Source organism: Ruditapes philippinarum, unplaced genomic scaffold (genome assembly GCF_026571515.1).
Source record: "Ruditapes philippinarum isolate M1 unplaced genomic scaffold, ASM2657151v2 ctg927_1_1_1_1, whole genome shotgun sequence".
Taxonomy (NCBI): Eukaryota; Metazoa; Mollusca; class Bivalvia; order Venerida; family Veneridae; genus Ruditapes; species Ruditapes philippinarum.
The window spans coordinates 147177-171083 of NW_026865196.1; the positions used below are offsets into that span (position 1 = coordinate 147177).

The 23907-nt window shown below is 31.2% G+C and overlaps 1 protein-coding gene across 5 annotated transcripts in view; it reads left to right on the forward strand.

The window, feature by feature from the left end:
• Positions 1-23907, forward strand: part of LOC132728151 (flagellar attachment zone protein 1-like) — a 154176-nt gene that overhangs the window by 106581 nt on the left and 23688 nt on the right. For all 5 annotated transcript variants that reach the window (XM_060713779.1, XM_060713780.1, XM_060713781.1 and 2 more), the window contains 5 exons: positions 4760-4801; positions 9291-9325; positions 11637-11677; positions 12244-12394; positions 17734-18244. In XM_060713779.1, the coding sequence (XP_060569762.1) occupies positions 4760-4801; positions 9291-9325; positions 11637-11677; positions 12244-12394; positions 17734-18244 (780 nt within the window). The remainder of the gene's footprint in view (positions 1-4759; positions 4802-9290; positions 9326-11636; positions 11678-12243; positions 12395-17733; positions 18245-23907) is intronic.

A 23907-nucleotide genomic window follows, 5' to 3' on the forward strand; every position in this document is an offset into this window, starting at 1 on the left:
ATGTATAGAGCATAGATCAAACGAATAATTAGGGTTTTACAGGTTACTTTGATGATTAGATAGATTTGAAAAATTGACAAAACAATCAGAAATTATGTCTGAAGAGAAAGCAACATAACAATCATCACCTTAGTGCAATAACTGATTAACTGCTAGCAATTATTACGTTATTGCACTAAGGTGGCACATTGTTATATGACTTGTGTTTGCTTAATTGACATGAAAAATAGTAACATAGATTTAACTGATACTGGATAAATTTAAAATTGAAATACTCGGTAGTATGATGTAACACTGTATATTGGATAGTGCTTTTTCATAATAATGGTCAATACATGATAAAAAGAGAATATTGATTTTGAACCTTTTTTTTTCTTTTTTTTTTTCAAAAAGAAAATTTATAGAGAAAAAAAACACAATATATCATTTGATCAATGACAATTTCAAGTTGTGAGGAAGTCAAACTCTCTTTTTCAGAAAGGATGGGGGGGATTCAGTCTGCCACGTAAAGCTTTAAACGCGAGGATTATTTTACATATTTATTTATTTCAACGTACCATCCTGAAATTTTTCACACTGTTATTAAGTCTAATGCTCATATTTGTGAAACAGAATACAAATAGGTGCTAGACAAATGAGTTTTCTATAACCTGTATTTACAGATTTCTCTAAATCTTCCTATTTCCCTAATAAATAGACTAGACATGCTGTAAACGTATTTCAAAAGAAAACCCATCCTCTTGTAAAATGTGTGCTTTGCTATTACTATATAATATTGGTTTTGTAAATATTAATGTATTTTTTATTTTTTTACAATTTAGGCAATAATCTATTTATTTTCTTAGGGCTCCATCAAAAAAAAGAAAGAGGGACCAAAATTGATAAATATCATGATAAAAGATTTAAATATGCTCAGATATTAATTTCAAATTTATTTTTGAAACAAAGCTCTTTCATAAGTTATTAATATTCTTGATTCCTTTGCATGTTGGGTAAATTGTTGTCTGCGAAAATGTGTGCATTTTCAGTTGTATTCAAATATCGGGAAATCTGCAACGATAAAGTGTGACTGTCACTTTGCATGCTGGGAAAATTGCCGTCTGCTAAAATGTTGTGTGCATAATGTTTGAATTGTATTCAAATTTCTCGGAATGTGCAACAATAAATTGTGACTGTCAAACAGTTAACGGATACCTGACAAAACACTGAGGTTTTCGGCATTAGGTTTTTTTACCAAGCATGTTAGCAGATTGTTAAGATCGCACTCAGCTCTCTAGGGATTGATAGAATATATTTTTTAAATGTGCATTAAAATTTATAGGTCACCTGTCCTGCTTAGAAACAATTTGTCACACCCCTCTCATTCATTTCCTTGTATTCCTTTCCTTTTTCTGAAGAAAAAAAAACTACACAGCTTTTGTATATTCTTTAAGCTTGACTGATCGTGAAAACTATTGATGGTGACTTTAACTTTCTTTTTCTGTAACTGGGTTTTTATGTCATACCAGCTCACAGTGTAGACCTCAGCTTTAACCTTTCATTTGTGTATAGGTTGAATAGGAAACTTTGTCCTTCCATGTCATGGCTGTCTCTGATTTATTACAAACAAAAAAGAAATTACAATATTTTTCTATTAATTTATTATCAATTATATATCTTATAATTCTGAAACTCATGAAATAATATCATTATAATGAAATAAGACTCTATGGTGATTCTAAGAAAAGAATTATTTCATTTTCCTTGAGAATTGCTGCAAAAAGTATGTCAAGGAAAAATGATAATTAAATAGAAACAGGAGAGGACGCCTTCATTTTTTTAGCTCACCTGACCACAAAATGCTCAAAGACAGCCTTTCTGTAAAGATTACCTGTTATTTGTCAAGCATGCCTGAACATAAACAAAGTCCAGACTATCTGTGATTGTCCCATAGTTGTCCCATAAACAAATTTGCCATTTTGGGGGTCAATATTTTATATAATATCATTGAAAAAAAAAATGTTTAAAAAACAATATAAAAAGCTATAAAATAACAAATGTTAAAATTTAGGTGCATTGCCAGGGGAGGTAATAACTGCTATTTGGAAATCATGTATCAATTATCCTTCACTATCAATAGATTCCTGTAATAAAATCAGCATGTTTGTAATTGTGTAATAATTACTGCTTTTCTCAGGTGAGCAATATAAGGTCCATCATGACTCTCTTGGATGAGCTGACTTTCAGTGATTTAGGGTCATAGATAAAATACTGTAGATTGGGAAATGTTTGTGTCACTAAAATTTTTGGGAAATGTGCCTTCATGAACCTCTGTGTTGATTTTAATCAATCTTCAAAGAAATCACACCTTTTAGGAGTTTGTTACAAATGAGCCGCGTCACGACAAAACCAACATAATTCGTTTGCAACCAGCATGGATCCAGACCAGCCTGCGCCTCTGCGCAGTCTGATCAGGATCCATGTTGTTCGCTATCAGTTTCTCTACTTGTAATAGGGTTTGTAAGCGAACAGCATGGATCCTGATCAGACTGCGCGGATGCGCAGGCTGGTCTGCATCCATGCTGGTCGCAAACCCATTATGTTGATTTTGTCGTGACACGGCTCAAATGGTTCTGGTCTGATACATGTTTTCTCATGTTTCTCAAACTGGTCAACAATTTTTGAAAAAAATAAATAAATCATACATGTTAGGAAATAATAACAAGCATTTTCTTATTGTACATCTGCAATAGTTAATGTTAATTAATATTGGTGTCCTTTATTTTTATAAACTTATTAAAAACTTACTGAAAACTTGCCCCACCCTTGGGAATTTTTTTTTCATCGCCTCTTCCATAGGTGATTAAGATAAAGGCCTGATAGATCATTGTGATTTTTAAATCTCAGTTTTGTCTCGAAACTTAACATTATCTTTGAGACATAAACAAGGCATAAAACTCTCACGTTTACGTGCACGTGAATTGTGGTTTAGTAATTCCCACTAGAAATTTTTTTTAATCACAGCTTTTCCATGGGTCTCAGTAAGATGAATTTAAATAATATTATTGTCAAAGACATGACTTTTATAACAGCATGTTTATGAGATTTATTTTCAATAATAAAAAATCGTCTCTTTGACAAGGTAGAAGCTTTTTTTGTGACTGAATTTAGTAAATTTGGTCAGTAGGGATAATTTATAATGGCATATTTGAGGTTAAGCAATGATTATGTCCACATGTGGCTTCAAATATACTGGTAACTGAAAAAAAAATGGTAAAGATTGAAGACTGTTAATATAAACCTTTTTATTTCTTTCTTTTTTTCTCAATTGTACTTAATTTTGTAGTCCATAAGAATAACGAGGCAAGATATTTACTTCTTATATTTTAAAGCTATGTAAGCTAAAGATTTCAGATCAATCACTTACATCAATTAAGGGAGATAATTAGATTACCATAGAAATCCAGGGGTTTCTGGCTCTATCCTGAGTTGAGGCAAAATTGGGTCATTTAGTCAAAGGTCAAGGGTGGAGTGAAACTTTGTAGATAATCCTTGTCAACTCAATTACTTGAAAAGGAATAAGCATAGGATTGTGAAACTTGGTAGGGACTTTGCTAATGGCCAATTTTTTGGCCCCATTTATTTAATTTGGTCAAAGGTCAAAAGAAAACAAAAATTTGAAAGCATGCAATGCATAAATATTACCCAAATTTATAGGAGCAAGAAGGTTAAGAAATAATGGAAGCACTAATTAATCAATGATATACTGTCTTAATATCTCATATGTTATCTTGGGATCTATTTTCATCTATATTAACTATTTGCAAATGATGATATTCTGCAATTTTACATACAAAATAGCTCTGGCATACCTGGTTATGTCATTTTTCTTCAACATGGCATTTAGAAACTTGTATCTTGTTTAATGTGATTAAATAACATAACAAATCTGATCATATATTAACATCTTGTTCCAAATTGCCACAGTTTTGAAGCAATAATTGACAAAATAAAGTAAATGGCTGAAGAACATAAAGCACAGTAGGGCCTTTAAGAATTAGGATAGATAGAATAACACGTTTGACATTTTTTTAGTTTGCAAAGTAGATACTTCTTAGTGTTTTGAAAGTTGTCTACTAATGCAGTATCTTATAATTGTCACATGGTTGACGCATGTGACGAGGTAGGGAGACATTTTAGCAGAGCATGTATATCACATGTGAAGAATTGCCATCATTAAAACTCACAGTTATTGTTTTCTTGTTGTAATTGATTGAAAGTCACAGTCTGAAACCTATTGTCAGTGTCTGAAAAACTTAAAATCAGATCGCTGTTTGGTTTTAAGCGAATTAAATTTTACCTGGCGTGACATAATTTTGGTTTAATGGAATCGTCATTGATATGTTGCAATGGGTTGTATTGTAAAAGGATTCAGTGCAAACCAAATTCATTTTTCTGTAATGAACATGTAGATCAAAATCTACCATGAACATTAATATTATCTACAAGTTTGAACAGAAGTTTTTGTTTGATTTCTTAGATTTTATCTGTAATTGTGAACAATCTCTTTCTATTTTAAGTTTGTTTTTTTTTTGACAGAAAACTCATTTTACTTATTTTATTTACATGACTATTTTAAGTATGACTAAAACTGGTATTTTCATGAAAAGAAATATTGTGCTTTGTAAGTAAAATAAACCACATGTGACTGATCATATGGGAAAATATGAAGGTTAAAAACTGTTTCAAGACGTCTTTATATATTTGTTACTATTTTTAGGACATCTAGATCACCAACTTCTAGAGGGTCAAGGATACCAAGGTTATTATTAGGCTTATCGCCATAGCAACGAGTGTTTTAATTTTTATATTCATATTTCTCTTTTGAAAACAACACAATGTATACCTGTATCCCATGTAAAAGTTTGTCTCATCGTTTTAAAATCAGTTATAACCTTCTAAACACATTTGTTAAAAAACATGACCCACTAAAACATTGTATAATTTTTTTTTTAAAAATGACGTTCTAATCATTGTATCGTTTTGTTTTTTAAAACATGACCTTCTAACAATTTGTTTTCCCATATATTGATAGAGTATGTTTTAAAATGTGTTCAGTGAATAATCTAATTGATTAATAATAATTATCAATGAAAGACAATTGTCTATACACCAATTCTGAAAATAAATGGACGCAAGCAAAATAATTTAAGGGAAAAAAAAACTAATTGTGAAAATTTTGGACAATTATTATATAATTGCTTGGAGTTGATACTTTTATTAGACTGTTATTTTCAATTTGTTTTGCAGTGAAATTGCATTTTGAAACTTCATAAAAATGTTCACCACTATGAGAACCTGTGTCGCGCACATGAACCAGGTCTCTTTGTCAAAGGTCAAGGTCACACTTAGAGTTCATTGAAAAATGCTTTTCTGGAGCAAATCTTCTACATGCATAGAGGGATTTAAATATAGCTTGGCACAAATGTTCACCATTGTGAGGTGGAGTGTTGCGTGCAAAATTTAGGTCCGTACGGTCAAGGTCACACATAGGGGTCAAAGTTCAGAATCCTGTATGTAATTTCAGAATTTTCATAAAAAAAAGCTTTGTCCCTCCTTTAAAAAATAAAGCTAGATATTTAGTTGAGACAATTTTAGAGAAGAGATACATAGAGAATGCAGGTGTACATTGTGAACATCTCTCTGAGCACTCAGTCTACCATTGTCATCATTTAATAATGATTAAACAATTAAAATAAAGCATGCTAAGGCAATAAAGCCTTTCATTGGTATTAAGGTAAAATCTTTGCTTTGACCTTTTCTTTAATTAGATAAATTATAGACTGTCTTTTCACACTCTTTTTTTGTCATAAGTTTACTAAGTTGATAAAAAAATCATGTTTTGAGGGTTTTTTTTCACAATCAAACAGTTTGTCATGAATTAATTTTCTTACCTCTGACTTTAAACTAAGAAATAGGTCATTTTGACCAAGATTTTGAAATTATCAATTTAATGATATATTTTTGTTTTTCATTTCATAAGATTATTTATATACTAATATGATCTTACTAATATGATCAAATTATAATTAATGTAATAAGAAAGTCAATAATTATGATTATTTGTATTATAAAAGTAATATATTGTTGTAGAAATCAAACAAAAGTCATAACTTAATAGTTATGATTATCTTTATCATATTCATAATAAATTGTTAAATATTATAGATTTTATATTTATGATTATAGTTATAGAAGTGATTAAACATTGTTACAGGAATCTTATGAAATTCATAATTACTGATAGTAATGATTATTATAAATGAATTAAGTCATAATTATTTTAGTCATCCTATGAAAGTCATAAATAAATACTACTATGACAATTATAAAATTGTATGTGTTATACACATAGAACTGTTTTCTTGCCCATTTACTGCTTGGCCAATTTGATAGAATTAGAAATATCACTAAACTGTTTGTGTGAAAAGCAATGCACTCTGGGTAGTGGAAAACTGTTCACATTTTTTGCATACCTTTAAAGTTATATATGTATGATAAAAGAATCCTACATAACTATGCAAATATATTACTGAAATTTTCAATCAAACTAGTGCTAAGCATGTTTAAAACACATGTGGTACAAGTATGACATCTTTAGTGGTCTTAATTAGTAGGGCTAGATTTTATAGGCATATTGACTTAACCTGCTCATTGTGCCTGCTAGAAAATGATCAAAAGGTATTTAGACACTTATCATTTGGCTAGAAAATGATCAAAAGATATTTAAACACTTGACAGCTGGCTAGAAAATGATCAAAAGATATTTAGACACTTAACAGCTGGCTACAAAATGATCAAATTATATTTAGACACATAACAGCTGGCTAGAAAATGATCAGAAGATATTTAGACACTTAACAGCTGGCTAGAAAATGATCAAAAGATATTAAGGCACTTTTGCCAGAAAATGATCAAAAGATATTTAAACACTCGACAGCTGGCTAGAAAATGATCAAATTATATTTAGACACATAACAGCTGGCCAGAAATGATCAAAATATATTTAAACACTTGACAGCTGGCTAGAACACTTGACAGCTGGCTAGAAAATGATCAAATTATATTTGGACACATAACAGCTCGCTAGAAAATGATCAAAAGATATTTAAACACTTGACAGCTGGCTAGAACACTTGACAGCTGGCTAGAAAATGATCAACAGATATTTAGACACTTAACAGCTGGCCAGAAGTGATCAAAAGATATTTAAATAAATTATTTAACAATTTCCTTTATCTTTAATCCGTCTGTCACTCTAGAAATTTCTTAAGACATATCTTCATGGTCATATCATATTCATGTAAAAAAAAAATTAGCTTTGAGACTTAGCTAGTGGTTACATAACACATTTACGTTTTATTGCATGAATTGTCAAGAATTGTTTTGATGGTAACAATTACATATTTCTTTATTTAATTATTTTACACACAATTCAATATAAAAATGACACATTCAACAGGTGATTTAGTGCGTTTTCTGAATCTTACAATTGTTGTTATTTCCTATCGGCTAACATTAAACTTGTCCAAGAAATGTTCTTAAGCTCACCAAATACAGGCTTAGCTATGCTTTTCTCAGACTTGTTTAATATGAGTCTTTATGAAATGACTGCCCGATTGTACAAACCTAGGATAATTTATAAGTTTGTATACTCTTAGAATATACAACATAAAATGTTGATTTAAGTCACCAGTAGAAACCGGTGACTATATTAGTAACAGCATATTTATCTATTCTCTTAGAATATATAATTATAGTTACCTTCAGGTGATAATATTGTCATAATTTAGAACTAGCAATATTTTCTCATGCACGAATAATAAAGAAACATAATACGGCCAATGGTAAAGACATAAAATGTCGTAAAATGTCATCTATCTCGTTAATGAAAAAAAAAACATTTTACAACTGGACTTTCCCGTATATTGATAAACATTCCAACGGTTTTTTAAAGGGTAACGATTTATAATTACCAGCTAAGTTTGCTGTTCATTTAAGTTAGTGTATTAATTCACTGGCAATATTTTGAGGTTGAAAAACTTATATATAATAATATGTCTAATTTAAAGGTTGCCGCTGGTTTTCGGCATTTCTTCTTAATGTTTAATTATTTGGGTTCTTAAATCCAAGGGTATTGAGCCTTATTAAAAAGGATGGGAGAAACTTATTATTTGGGAACACAGTTTTAATTGTGCGTTATCTATTTAGTTACATTGCTAGCCTACCTATTTAAGTCAATAGGGAGAGTCTCGTATTATGGTAATCCAGGGTCGATCATGCTTGATCTTCGGGCTAGTTGAATTTCTCCAAATCAACAATTGAAGATCTTGAACACGTCTTTTAACTCTCTCTTTATGTGGGATAATTAGTCGGTCACTTGCAAGTGTTAATTATTGGTAAGTTATCAAGGAAAGCCGGTGCAGCGGACAGACTACCGAGCTATGTGATACATGAAATGTGTTGAAAATGAACCGGTTGTTTCTATGGCATGGGCAATGAAAAAGCTTATTAAGATAACCTTATTTATATCATCGCATAAAATATTCAAAGAGCAATATTTGGCCGAAGTTGAGTTACTTAACTTTAAAGTGATATTGTATTAAGTTACTAAAACCTGTACTTTTGTAATCCTGAAAGTTTTTTGAGACAAATTGAAGACTTTATAACTTAGTACATATATTTTGGATGATGATATTAGGACATTAAAGGTCATTGGCCAATACTCATAACTCAAGCATGTTTTTCATACAGGATTTCCCCCCTTTGTGAAATCTAGTGCTCAAGGTTACACATAACTTTCATAATTAAGTTCTTTCTCATTTAAGTTCTCAATGAAAAATGTAAATTTTATATTTCATTGATTATTTTATTGTTGCAATTTGAATGAATTTTGTCCATATAAAAGAATAAAAATAAAAATTTTAGGCTCTTCACGTAGGTTTAACTGCACAGTCAAATATTAGTATTCTTTGCCCAGCAGAAGCACTATTTCTAACATTTTTTCTATAATCTTCCTAATAACTAACAAAGTTTCTATAAACAAAGATTTACATTAGATTTTTTCAGTCTTAGATTTAGTTTTATGAATATTCATAAAAAAATAGTTATAGCTGATTTAGTTTAATAATGTTGTTGTTTTTTGTTTGCTTTTTGCCGTAATGTTGATAAAATATGTTTCTTTTTTTTCATACAGATTTGTAAATATTTATGTTGATCATACTTATGTTGTTTTATTTTATCTTTTGCAGAAAAGTCGAGGATAGCACTAGGGAACCACACTCGGGTAATTATTTCACTTCCTTTCTAGCATATATATTAGCCTCAGTTCAGTTTTATTTTGTCAAATATTACAGACAATCATCATTAGTTTCAATATAATTATTATTTGAGTTCTCTTCTGTTTCTTTCTATGGATATTTTTTTGTATTTTTTTTTAACTCTTGGACCTGCTTTGAAGTAAAGGTTTTCTTATTGGTCAATTCTTGAACCAACTAAATCCTAGGGAGCCACTTCATATAATTTTGTACATGAGATGAAATTGTTATTAAGTTAAGGTAATGGCCAACATGACAATTTCTGATAAGGTTACTGTTACCATAAGATAATGATCTGGTCAAGGTCACTTACATACTAATAATAAAGTCGGGGTCATTTTTTATATATCTCTAATGAGGTCAAGGTAACTGTTATTAGTAATGATGTCATGGTAACTGTGATGTTTATAAGAAGATCAAGGTCATTTGTGATAAAAATAATAAGGTCAAGTTCATTATGATGAAAGTAATAGGTCAAGGTCATTATGATGAAACTTAGTTGGTCAAGGTCACTTTGTAATAAGTAAGATGGTGAAATTAATGTGACTTTGATTTTAATGTAATGGTCACTGTAACATATATAGAAAGGTCAAGGTCATTGACATTAGAAATAAGATTAGTATGCCACAGTGACATAAGTGATTAGCAATACTGTCAAGTCCTAGGTTACATAAGTAATTGGGTCAAGGTCATTGTGATAGTGATACGGTCAAGGTAACAGTAAAATTAATTTTGTGGGTCAAGGTCAAGGAGACATTATTGATAAGGTAAAGGGTATTAATTCTATGTAAAATGTTACAAGAGTTAATCTAATTTCTCATTGAAATGCTGTACCTGTTATAGTGTTTAATTTATTCAATACAATTGGACTCAGTCCATGAATTCATCGATTCTAGAACTACAATTATATATAAAACATATGATTCATATAATTTTATTTCTGGATATATGGATTCTTGTCATTTAGCTTCATTTCCTGTTATTGTGAATTACTAGTTGAAAACCATTTAGTTGTGTTGTTTATGTTTTATTTGTTGTTTTATAATTTTATTCTTGTTTTTGTGTGTGTGTAACATGTGAAAATAAAAGTTAAATTAGTTTAGAATAGTACATTTTCAACTTTGATAATAATTTATGTTTTTGTTTTGCAGCACTATATTTTTTCGATGGTTGTTGTCGCCTTTTTATGTCATTGTTTCAGCCTGCTGTGTTGTCTTAGACTCTAAAAACAACTTATTTTATGCATCAATCAATGTCATTTGTTTACATTCAAATAAGTCAAAACAAAAATAAGAATATATCTTTAAAAAATAATCATTTATTTGAGAAACAAACAGGTTTAAATTGCTCAAATGCTGAGATGATTAATTAAATAGTTGATTACACAATGTTGCATGTATTCTGATGTTTCATGTGAATAGACATCAGATAATGGTCAGCTCGGCCCTATATTTACTAAACACGGGTCAAGTTGTCCTACTTTTGAAATTTATTAAATAATTAAGTTGTTACTGTATATACTGTTACATTTTGGTAATTCGAAATTGGATGTCTGTCAAGTGGGCAGAACTTATCCTAAAGTCACCCCTCATCAGTACTTATATATATATAGTTGTAAATAGATGGTTACTGAATTGTCATAGTGATATTTTGAAAAAAGAAGAAAAAAAAGAATATTTTAGCCTGTGGTAAAAATATATTGCGTAAATGAACAGATTAAATTTTACAAAATCTTTACGTCATTTAAAAAGCTAGATAAATTAAATGTGACTGAAAATAATTTAGTTCTTGTATAGATCATCAGCTGCACTTAAATCGGGTAAATATGCAAATGTTTGTAAAGAAATATACTCAGATTTAAGTTGAAAAACGCTTTTTAGGCGATTCTTAGAACCATTGGAGTTTAAAGCATTAATTCATTTAAGGGAGAAAGGATTATTCTGGAATAATTGAGTGAGCGAATTATCTGTGATTTTGATTATGGATGCAAGATATTAGTCACGACTTTCATTAAATGGTCTCAAAATATATAAAACCTGGGTCCGGGAGGACCCTCTTAAGAAAAGTAAAATAAATAACAATTGTATACTAAAGTGAAATGGTATAAATAGATAGCACTGTAAAGGTAGAGGAGAATTACATACAGATAAAACAGCAGCTTTTGTTAAAATAATTAATACTTTAGAAACCTTTCAAGGACACTGCCTACCTGTTTCTGAGAAAAAATCTTGTGGCTGAGTAATATTTTAAGGATTATTTTATTGTTTATCTTTTTTGAAGGAGACCTGTTTGGTGTAATTACAGGCAGATCACGAAGTCAGGTACACACCTTGTTTTCTCTCATATTTCCCCGTTAACAAGAAACAATATCAAGAGAATGTTTGTTTTTATTGTTTGTAAGGATGATCTTTTGATTACTATTAACAGTCTCAAATGCTATTTAGAAGTCATTCAATGAATTTTTTGATGACTTCTTGAATGGTGATGAAATATAATAATCTACAGGAAAGTCAGTTTTATGATATAAAGTTGTGTTTAGATCATATGAAATATGATGATCTTTTATAAAGAAATGTAATTGTTGTCAATTTTCGCTGACATTGGAATTAAATTGATGTTTATAGGTACCGATTTTATGTGACCTTAACAGACTCACTATTCGATACATTGAGTCCTTAAAAAAAGAAATTGATCATGGCATATTTTCAATGAAATAAGGAAAAACGATACATGTTAAACACAAACTTATACGCATAGATATCTGAATAAATTAGTTATCTTACTGTTTAAAAAGATAATAATTACTAAGAAAAAATTGTATATGATTATGAAAAAAATAAAAAAATTCATTATTCAAATTAAATTTTATTAAAATTTTCTCATACAGGATAGGGGTAGTGAAATTATTAAAAGGCTCAAACCTGCCGAGTCTGTGTTTAAACGCGAGTCTCGCTCGCTAACTAAATCCTCGACCGAGTCCGACACCTCTGAAGGTATTGACGTAGTTCCTGGAAATTATGGATCTAAATTTATATCTAGTAAGTCTGGCAACTGTGACAGGCTTATGGTTAAGGGACATAACTCTTCCTTTCTTTTTTTTTAAACAAAAAAAAATCTAAGTATGTAGAAAACTATTTTTCGCTTAAGAGGAATTACTAATATACTGGTAGATAATAGATATTTCAAAATCTTGCTTAGATTTCTAGAAAGTAGATTTATTTCAAATCTGTCTTTATTTGAGCTTTTAAAAAGGTAAAACCTTTTTATCTTGCTTTCTTGTACATGTGTAATAATTTAAACTGTGCACATACGGATTACTTCAAACTGTTCACATATTTAACAGATAAAAACCAATACTTTACGATGACAAAAGTTTGTTTTAAAAATTGATTGAATTAAGTTGAATTGTGTTATATATTATAAAAAAAAAATTCAGTTTAGATATGGAATCTTCAAAATAGCAGTAATGTTAATACGTTTAATAGTATTGTTTTCCGTAATTCAAGGGTTATGTCCCTTTGATAGCCTGTTATATGGAGAAAATGTTTGTGGTTGCTATAAGCTACAGAAAGCCTCACAGCTGTTTTGCTAGCATGACATCACCGGAAACCATCCTAATATACCCACAATTCATGTTATAATCCAGGGTTCAAAACCACTAATTTCACATTCTGTTTAGGCCAGAAACCACTAATAACTTATTTTGTCTCCTGTCCTATGGAGAACTAATAGTTCAGTCTCAAACTAACTGTCAACCTTTTCTTTTCCAGAGGTATTTCAGAGAATTAATATCGGTTGCCGAGATTTATACCGGGAACCAGGGACATTGTCCATTAACCCATAACCTGCTGAATTTTTTGTATAATGGACTTGCCCTGCTTTGTATTTGGAACAGTCCATTTTAGTTTTAAGGGTTTCATTTCTTTAACAAAATATGAAAATGAGCTGTCAACAGTATAGAGCCTTGTAAGACTGCATGGATCATGGATACGCATGCTGGCCTGGCTCTGTACTGGTGACAAAGGGTAATCACTTGGTTCCAGCAGGTTTTGGGTTTATTCTGAGGCCCACATGGAAGATAGGAAAACCCAATGTGTTAGCTTAATTATGTAAAGTCGTTACTTACTTACTTATTCTCATACTTCATAATTGTGCTATACTTAATCAAGGAATGTGTGAAAATATTTAAATTGCTTTATGCGTGTGTGAGCCAGCATGATTTCAGGTGGCCAGATGCTTATTGATACAATTAATTTCAGGGTTTTTTTTTCATTCATGAAATCATACAATATGTGTTAACTGTCACCACAATTAATTTGACAGGCTTTTACCACATGCGTCATTAACAGGTGTGGTTTTTTATGCACCCACCTAAAAAGTGGGGAGCAATTACTTGTGATTGTGTGATTGCTTTGTAGGTACAGCAAGTTTTCTGTAGCAGATCATTGATTTGAGGATAAGCCCTAGTTTATAGAACTTGGTCCAAATATGACTCCTATTGGTTTGACCTCATTAGGTCAAAGGTCAAGGTTGCAATGATACTATGTAATATCCTGAAAACATCAATAACTTGAGAAAATAATTTGAGAAGAAATATCATGGGGTGTCCTAAATTCATCTCTGGGTGTCCTAAATTTGTCCCTGGGTGTCCTTAAATTTGTCCCAGGATCAACACTGTTACTGTCTGTTACATAGTCGCAACAAATGTTTGTTAAGAAAGAAAACAGTTGGATATTTTTTAACATTAAAAGAAATTTTTTGTATCTAGCAAATTTCTTCATTATAAAATGCTTGGATCATAGTGCGTTTGACAATGCATAGGGTTAAACTTGATATGATTATACATGTACTTTACTTATTTATATAACATTTGAATATTCATTGTCCACAGAGACTATGAAATAAAGTAGGAACCTTAAGTGTCACATTTCTAGTTTTAATTTCAAGGAGAAATAATATTTATTTATCATGAAACAAAAAATACAAAATATACTCTATAGTTATATAAGAATATTCAGGTTGAACAAATAATTATTTATATCAGTATTAAAAAAAAAATGGCCAAGATGCCCCGATCATCCTTATGCATCCTAAGGAACATTATGCCTCAGAAACAAAAATCTGTACTTCCTTAGAAGCTTTTAGGTCAGTGGTGAATTTTATGATGTTTAAAATAATGGTTTTAGAGAATGTTAGATGCTTGTTTCCTGAAGAAAGTAGCGATAAATGTGAAATATTTTGTCATAGATTTTTAATAGCCAAATGTAAACAAAGTAGTATTTTGACTTCCATATAAAAATACTAATTCACTTTAACTGTAATTATTGCCAAAAAGCAACAGATGGTTCAGGTAATTGGCCATTGAATACTATAAAAATACAACAAAATTAAAAAGCTTTTTGGGAGATACATATATGTTTGCGTTTTATAATCAACCTATCCTGTTATTATTTGAGCTAGTATGATACCGGTACAAAAATTGATGTGGCCTATATCAGTATCTAGTGAATAGACGTCTTGTCCTACATACAATTATCTTAGTCAAGGTCTTGGCAATTCAACTGGTATCGCGTTGCGATTTATTTGTAGCTATTGTCATCAGCAGTAGATTTTATTTGAAATCATATTGACATAGAATTGGATATTGTTTATGCTTGAGCTAAAATAATTTTCTATTTGTATATTTCTGGCTTTCAAAATGCTTATTTTGGGACTGATTGCAACCCTATATAAATTTGTAATCTACTGCGTAATAACGATATTTTGCATTAATTTGTAATGCCTTAATTCTTTTCCAAAACAGCATTGTTGCCATAATGGCATAGAAAGAAATAGAATTATGTAACACAAATGAGAACATCGTTAAAAGATACATTTATTCATAAAATTATCTCCTCTAGATATTGTGAAATTTGGCCTTAATTAATTCGTAACTTTAGTTTCCAGAACAGTATAATAATTAGAAGGAAAAAAGAGTAACATAACGGAAATTGGATCTGTAGTAATATTCAATGTCAAGGTTACTTTAAAAAGATATTTTTTTATCATATCTTATAGAATTATGTATTATATATTGAGAAGTGGTGTCATGAAATTGGCTGAATCCTGACCTTTACAGAACAGCAAAGTCACCTTGAGCTTCGATAAGTTAATATCTTAGTCTTGTGTAAGACAAAGTCGCAGAATTTGGACTGGTTTCATGGTTTAATTTATATATTGAATATGTATGTATATATACATGACTTGTATATTATGTAAGCAAAATAGATAGACAATATACCCAGAAAAGTTTCGGGCACCATATATAATTATTAAAAATATGTGAAAATGACTTCATATGTTATTACAAAAATGTATAAATAATTTGATTTAATGAATAAAATGAAAAACATGTTTTGCCACAGAAAAATCCTAAAATAGACAAAAACTGGATGAACAAAAGCAGAAATAGGTTATATTAAATGATCCTGATATCAAGTTGATATCAAGTCTAATAGTTACTGTAACAAGTAAAATGATATATTTCCACCTGACACAACTTTTTACTATCCCCACGCTAAAGTTTTTACTGTATGTCAGTGTCTAATTTGAGCTATATTATAAAATAGACATTTGAGACATCTTTGTTGGAAAAAAATTGGTCAGACTTAAACTTAAAAGACTAAATAATTCTCATATTTAATTCAAGCATTTTTAGAGGTGGGGCAAACATTGGATCTATGTTATATGACAGTAATAAGATATCTTAATATTATAATGCTCATATTACTAAGTTGGTTACGTTATTAACACAGGGTACAGATGTTTACTGTTGAATTAAATAAGGTTGTAAAAAATTGATCACAGTAATCAAAGTAACAGGTGCTTGTGCTCTAAATATACCATACACCTTGTCTTATATTTGCAATGAACGATAGTGTGCTCTTTGTGGCTGAAGGGGTTTGGCTTTACTAGTTGAGGCATCAGATTTGCAGCCAATCTTTTACCCTGTGTGAAGAGGTGACTAAATGGGTTTGAATTATTAGGAGTCTATGCATCTCTTAGCTCCTGCAGGTGAGCTGGTTTTGAACACTGGTGTTGCCTTGAAGTTTGTAACACCAGAGGTTAGCCATCATCCTCTTCCCTGTTTCAACGCCATATGACCTAAATTGTGTTGGTGCGTCGTTGTTAAACCAAAGGAAATAAACAAACAAGCATACATGTTGAATTATATAAATGAAACAGTGATTCCCACAGTGTTTTATACTAAATTAATCTAGCGGTGCCCCTATATATTTCTTCACTATCAAAGATGTTATAGAAATGATTGATATAAATGATTTTACATGTTGAAATGTTGAACCAAACTATAAAAGCAGCTCCAATAGTTGCTATTCGTGTTCAAAGAATGTGATTATTGAGTCTATATTACGAGTTGAAACTCAGTTATTCCATCATTCATTCATTCATTCATTCATTCATCCATATCCAAGATCCAAACCACCATCTATTCATTCACCACAAACCTATCCATCTTCCATCCATCCATTGATTTATTCAGCGTATTGCTAACATACTGTTTAACTGCTAGCCTGAGCTATGACTATCTGAAGGTGTTTTAGTTAATACATTGAGTGATATTGGGATAGGCTATGCTAATATATGTACAGTGTGCATAATATTATCTCCCTTTAATGTCTTTTTCTCCCTCGGATGATTATATTTGCCTGTACCTGAATCCAATGATAATTTAGTGTTGTTACACCTTACTAATGATGATTTAATGTTGTTACACCTTATTATTTGTAGCCATAAGATGTGATGTAGGAATGATGTTTTAAAAAAAATAATATAGATGAAAACTACATTTTACAAATAAAATAAAGATCATACATGTAAGTTACAGATAAAAGCTTATGCTCATTTCATAGAAACTATGCAAGTATATATTCACATACAGAAATGACCTAAATTTATGCAGGTTTTCAATCTGCTATGTCATCTCATTCTACAGAAATAGCTTAGCACAAATTAATTCTTATAAGATATTTATATAGATAATGTAATATGCATATTACAATATTCAATATTCCAAAATGTATTGTTTTTTGTTTTTTTATTGAAGTATGTTTGGAATTTACAAAAAAAATGTAGAATTGAATTTAAGGAGTGGAGATTTTCTTTATATATTATTCTATCAGTTTCATTTGTCTTTGTTTGTATAGCATATAGGTTGGTATCAGATTGGTAAGTATACGTTCAATTGTGCCAGATCAATTTTTTGTTTGACTTTTATATGTATATTTTCGAACATATAATATATATAAAAAAGAAGTGTACATTCAATATGTATGAGGAATATAATTTTGTTAATGTTTCAAGCTGTTGTATTTTGTAGAACAAATAAAGCGGAGCCAAAGTGAAAAAGGTGGAGACCGACTACAGAGCCTTATCTCAAAATACCGTGGTTACAGCGATTCAGGAAGCCTACCGGAACGGAAGATAAAACCTCTCTCAATTTCACCGAGTAGTAAAATGGGATTAGTCACAAAGGGGCGGAGCTTTGGGCCAGCGGCCCCTAAAACAGATAAAGAGGTGAGTGGTGAGGACTCTGAATCACGTGTGCAAGAATCTCACTTTCCTTTTACCTCATCACATTTAGCAAATTCTGAATCTTATGCCCAAAAAAATAGTCCCATTTTGCAAGAAAATAGTGCCACAGATAATGAGGTGCTAGTTGAGAGAGCGGATGCTTCTGGACAAACAGAAACAGAGGGTGGATTAGAAAAAGGCGGGAACGGGGAGACGGGCACCGAGGGTCAGGGAGAAGAAGATGAAGAAGATGAAGATGAATCGACTGAAGAAGAATCTGATTCGGAACAAAAAGATATTGACAGACTTATTGACAGGTACATGTATTATTATTAGTACACTTTTACATACTTATTAACATAAATGTAATGCTCTCAGAAATGGCAAAATTTGAGTTGGATAGAAATATCTTTTTTAGTTATTTTCACTAATGAAAGATTATTAATACAATAGCTTTTCAGTTTCAGATAAAGGTCTTAATAGATTTTAAATCTAAAGGAAAACGGATTTATGATAATGTGATATTGACAGTTTCTTCGTTATTAGACTGAATTATGCTGTGATAGCACAGGTGCTTGAAAATGTCATCTTATGCAATGTAAAACCTGTATTAGATGAGTGGCATGCTTTAAACTATATTCTGGAGCCATTTTGAATGAGTTGCCTGCTTAGGTTGGCATATTTGTGGCTGTTGGAAATTTACAATTTATGCTACTCAGATAATAATGCTATATCTTTTCAAACTATAATTAACAACCTGTAACCTTCTGAAACCAGAAGTGAATCTTCTGAAACCGGAAGTAAATATTCCGTACCGGAAGTGAATCTTCTGAAACCAGAAGTGATTAGACTTAGTCTTTCCAATCAATATAATAGCCAGCCTAACCTGCTCGTCTGTGCTGCCTGACCAGGCTCTGTTGGTAGAACTTTTTATGTATTTTGATATTGAAATCCCAAATTTTTCAAATGGACTGTTCCAAATCAAAGGGGGACAAATCATTTTACAAATTCAGTTGGTAAAGGGTTTAATTAGAAGTTTGAAATAAAAAAATCAAATGCTGGCTGCCATCACCAGTATATAATCAGTTCTTTGGTAACTGTAGAGGAAGCTTGGTAGGGTTTGCACCATACAGAGTGACCTTTGACACAGATATTCTGGTCAGTACTGGCAACCATAGTAAGATTTTTATATACCAAAATTAATTGATCACCTGTTTGGGTGGCCTGTAATAGTGCCTTTGGTGAATTTTTTCTCTTATCTTATAGCTTCACAATTAATGGCTACTCTTAAATAGAGTTTACTTGCATCATGGTTTAGCGAACACATCATTCTTGAACTTGTTTATTTTACTTGTTTGGTAGCTTAACCCTTATAACCTGCTAAATATCCTAAATGGACTTGTCCATCTTTCAATTTGGACCAAACCATTTATCATTTTTAGGGAAAATCATCAAAATATGTACTGATAGACATGTAATAGAGAACAGTGCATACCATGATCAGAGGGCACAGATTTATAATGCCGGCTGACTTGGTCCGCACTGGCTGCATGGGTAGATTCAGTTGCCACTGGCATGCTAAGAGTTAAATATACTAGAATGAAAGAAAACTATATGGGCAGCGTCACGACAAAACCAACATAATGGGTTTGCTACCAGCATGGATCCAGACCAGCCTTTGCATCCGCGCAGTCTAATCAGGATCCATGCTGTTCGCTACCAATTTCTCTACTTGTTATAGGGTTTGCAAGCGAACAGCATGGATCCTGACCAGACTGCGCAAATGCGCAGGCTGGTCTGGATCCATGCTGGTCGCAAACCCACTATGTTGGTTTTGTCATGACACCGCTCATTTATGGCATGACAGCTGTGGTTATTATTCAGTACTGTTTTCTTAGATTACAATGGTAGTTAGTATTTCATGGAGCTACTAGTTCCTTCAATGCTAGATATATCATCCTTAGCTTAAACAAGAATAGTTATTAAGAAAAATAATTTGTTCATTATGGTTAGGATTATATTTTAGAATACCAAATTGCTTCCATTTAACTCCCCTTGGGTCTTGCAATTTTCAGAAGGGGGTGGCACTATAAAATGTGCATTAAAATATGTTTATTTAAGATAAAATTCTATTATAAAATTCATTATTCAGTATTATGATCTTATAAAAAAATTAAAAATATAGGGTTTTTTTTAAGGTTTTTTTTTAAGAGTGATTAATTATTTTTTAGATAAAAATATTTGATTTTTTTTTAATTGCTCTTTCAATATGGATTATAAAATTATAAATTTAAGTAAGGTTTTTTCTTTTACAAAATATGGTGGTGAGGTGCGAAATAAGAAGTTGGACATTAAATGGAAGCATTTTTTTTAAACAGTATTTTTTCCTAGATATTAAACATTAATCATCATGTCCATCAACATTTTCAGGAGTTTAATGTAACTTTTCTGATAACTTGCAGTCTGTTCAGATAATACCCTCTTCCATTGCTCTTGGAAACCATAATTATCATAGTTGTAACTTGTCTGTTTTTGTGTCCGTCTGTGAACTGATGTTATAAAGGTCGCTACAAACTCTTCAGTATCCTGTATTACTTTCTTTTAAAGACTCTGAAATAATTGTCCACATCCATGATATGTATTATTCCATGTCATTTGTGGTCTTCTGTTCTAATTGGTTAATATTTGTATTATAAGATAATTATGGCCCTTTTGTGGAAGTTCAAATTGCATCTCAGCATTAATCATTTTGATGTCTTTTAATGAGTTTTTTTTTTCCTTAATATTGGTAATATAATGTGTAATGTTGAGTTATGCTGCTCAACACAGATTTATGAAAGACTTTGTTTACAAACTTGCACTTTATATAAATTATATAAATACATGAATTTAGATACATTTAGGTTATATAGATTATATCATATTGATACATTAAAAGATACCAATTAATACTGTTTCTTCGAACTGTATAAAAAACTATCCAGATACTTATGGTGGATTTGGATTTGGGTTCTGTGTATTTTAATACTTACGGTGGATTTTGGTAAATTTAAAAACATATCATGGATTTTATCACTTCAGTTGGGGATTTTCATAGAATTATTGCCCAGTTTTAAATTTTTCCAAGTTCTATGACATTTCTTTTGTTTTAAATATTTTTTTAACGTTGAAAGGACACTTCATTTACATACACTAAAACCTAGTATTCCAATTCAATTTCATAGATTGCATTAGAAGCTTTTTTCCCATTTCTTGCTCAATTATCATATTTGCAAGTTCTAGGCTCCTTTTTCTGTATCTTGCTCACCAACCTTATTTTCAAGTTCTTAAGCCTTTTTTTTAGTTCTTTGTTTGGACCAGCTTCTTTAGATGTTAATTTTCTTTCATTTGAAATTTCTTTACCTAATAACCCTCTGTTATACCAGATTACTAAGTCCAGGTTCTTTTTTTGTGATGTTTAATTAAAAATGGACAAACAGCAAATTCTCAAACAGAACAGTACACAGTTTATTAGTCCCCTACCGGTTTACCGGAGGGGACTTTAGGTTTACCCTCCGTCCGTCTGTCTGTCTGTCTGTCCGTCTGTCAGTCCGTCCATCCACAAAACTGGATCCCGCGATAACTTGAAAAGTACTGAAAATATTTTTATGAAACTTGATATATGGATAGATGGCAGTATGGAGATTATGCATGTCTTTTTCTTTTCTTCCTATGTTGAAAATTCTGGTTGCTATGGCAACAAATAGGCTTAAAATATGGCAAATTTTACACATAAACTGGATCCAGTGATAACGCAAAAAGTACTGGAAATATTTTTATGAAACTTGAAATATGGGTAGATGGCAGTCTGGAGATTAACCACGTCTTTTTCTTTTCTTCCTATGTTGAAAATTCTGGTTGCTATGGCAACAAATAGACTGAAAATATGGCAAATTTTATACATAAACTGGATCCTGTGTTAAAGCAAAAAGTAATAGAAATATTTTTATGAAACTTGTAATATGGGTAGATGGCAGTCTGGAGATTATGCACGTCTTTTTCTTTTCTTCCTATCTTGAAAATTCTGGTTGCTATGGCAACACATAGACTGAAAATATGGCAAATTTTACACATACACTGAATCCAGTGAAAACTCAAAAAGTACTGGAAATATTTTTATGAAACTTGACATATGGGTAGATGGCAGTCTTGAGATTATGCATGTCTTATCTGTTCTCCCTATTTTGAAAAAATATTGGTTGCCTTGGCAACAAATAGGCTTAAAACATGGCAAATATAACTTTATTTGTGATTAGTCAAAAAGAGCTGAAATTTTTTTATGAAATTGCATCTTTAATTCAAGAGTTATCTCCTCTTTAAGAATTTTGCTTTTAAAAATGTTATATTTGGTAACAGGGATGTTTTAAATATTAACTTTAGAGTGTCCTTCAGTCCGTCTGTCTGTCTGTTCATAAAAACTGTTTCCTGTGATCACTTTTAAAGAACTTTTCCAACAAATTTACTTAAAATAAAGAAATGAATGGCCAATGGCCCTTCAGAATGTTGATGGGGTTCTAACCGGTAGGGGACTTATGGATTGCTTGCAATACTATGATAATTGCTTGTTAGTACTGAAAAGTATAGATATGCACAGTTCATAACAGTACAGAAAAGGACAAAATTTATCAGTACATTAATTGCGGTCTAAGCATCTTTGCTGTCTTCTAAATCTTTAGTCACTTAAAACTTTTAGATGCTAATCCTCTGTACTCTATTAAACTACTTTGGATGTGGGGTTATTCTTTGGAGGTGGGGCAGTACTTTGGAGGTGGGGTACGGTAATACTTTGGAGGAGGGGTAATACTTGGGAGATGGGGCAGTACTTTGGAGGTGGGGCAATACTTTGGATGTACAGCAATACTTTGGATGTACAGCAATACTTTGGAGATTGGGCAATAATTCTTTGGAATATGGCAATATTTGGAGGTGGGGTAATACTTTGGGAGGTGGGGTAATACTTCAGAGGTGGGGCAATACTTTGGAGGTTGGGAAATTCTTCGGAGGTATTACAAAACTTTTAATGTTGGGTAATACTTTGGAGGTGGAGCAATACTTTGGAGGTGGGGCAATACTATAAAGGTGGGGTAATACTATGGAGGTGGGGTAATACTTTGGAGGTGGGCAATACTTTGGAGGTGGGGCAATACTATAAATGTGGGGTAATACTTTGGAGGTTGGGCAATACTTTGGAGGTCTGGCAATACTTAAGATGTACAGCAAGCAATACTTCGGAGGTGGGTAATACTTTTAAGGTATGGTTATACCTTAGAGGTTGGGCAATGCTTTGGACGTTTGGTAATACGTAGGTTTTACAATATGTAGGAGGTGGAGCAATTATTAAAAATCATATTTTAATAAGCCTTTAAAAAGAGGACATAGTTTGTTTCTTTCTTTTTCAATTATTAATTATAATATATACATTGATTGGTCAGTGCAGGTTATTGAAAATGTATGACATGTCTGAGTGTACTGTAAAATTTTGCCATGACTTTATTACTTATCCTTATAGAAGTCATTTTGACTAATTTGTTGTTATTTATATGGTGGATTAGTTACATGGTTTTTAATTTCAACATCTCATTATTTCACATCTCATTTTATTTATGTTCCTTTTCAATGTCAGAGTCTTATCCCAGTATGTTATTTCCTTTCAAATTTAAAATTATTCATGATACATTGGTATCATGCAGTGTAAAGGTTATTCATGGATCATGGGGGATTTTTTGGACATGACATTAACTTGATTAGAGCTATTTTGGTGACATCATGTTATCCTGATTCATGCAATTTGGTGACATGATGCTATTTTGATTCATGTTATTTTGAAACATGACATTATCTTTATTTATGTTATAACATAATGTTATCTTTATTCATGATCTTAGGTGACATGACAATTTCTTAATTGGTGTTACCTCATGACATGATCATATCTTGATTC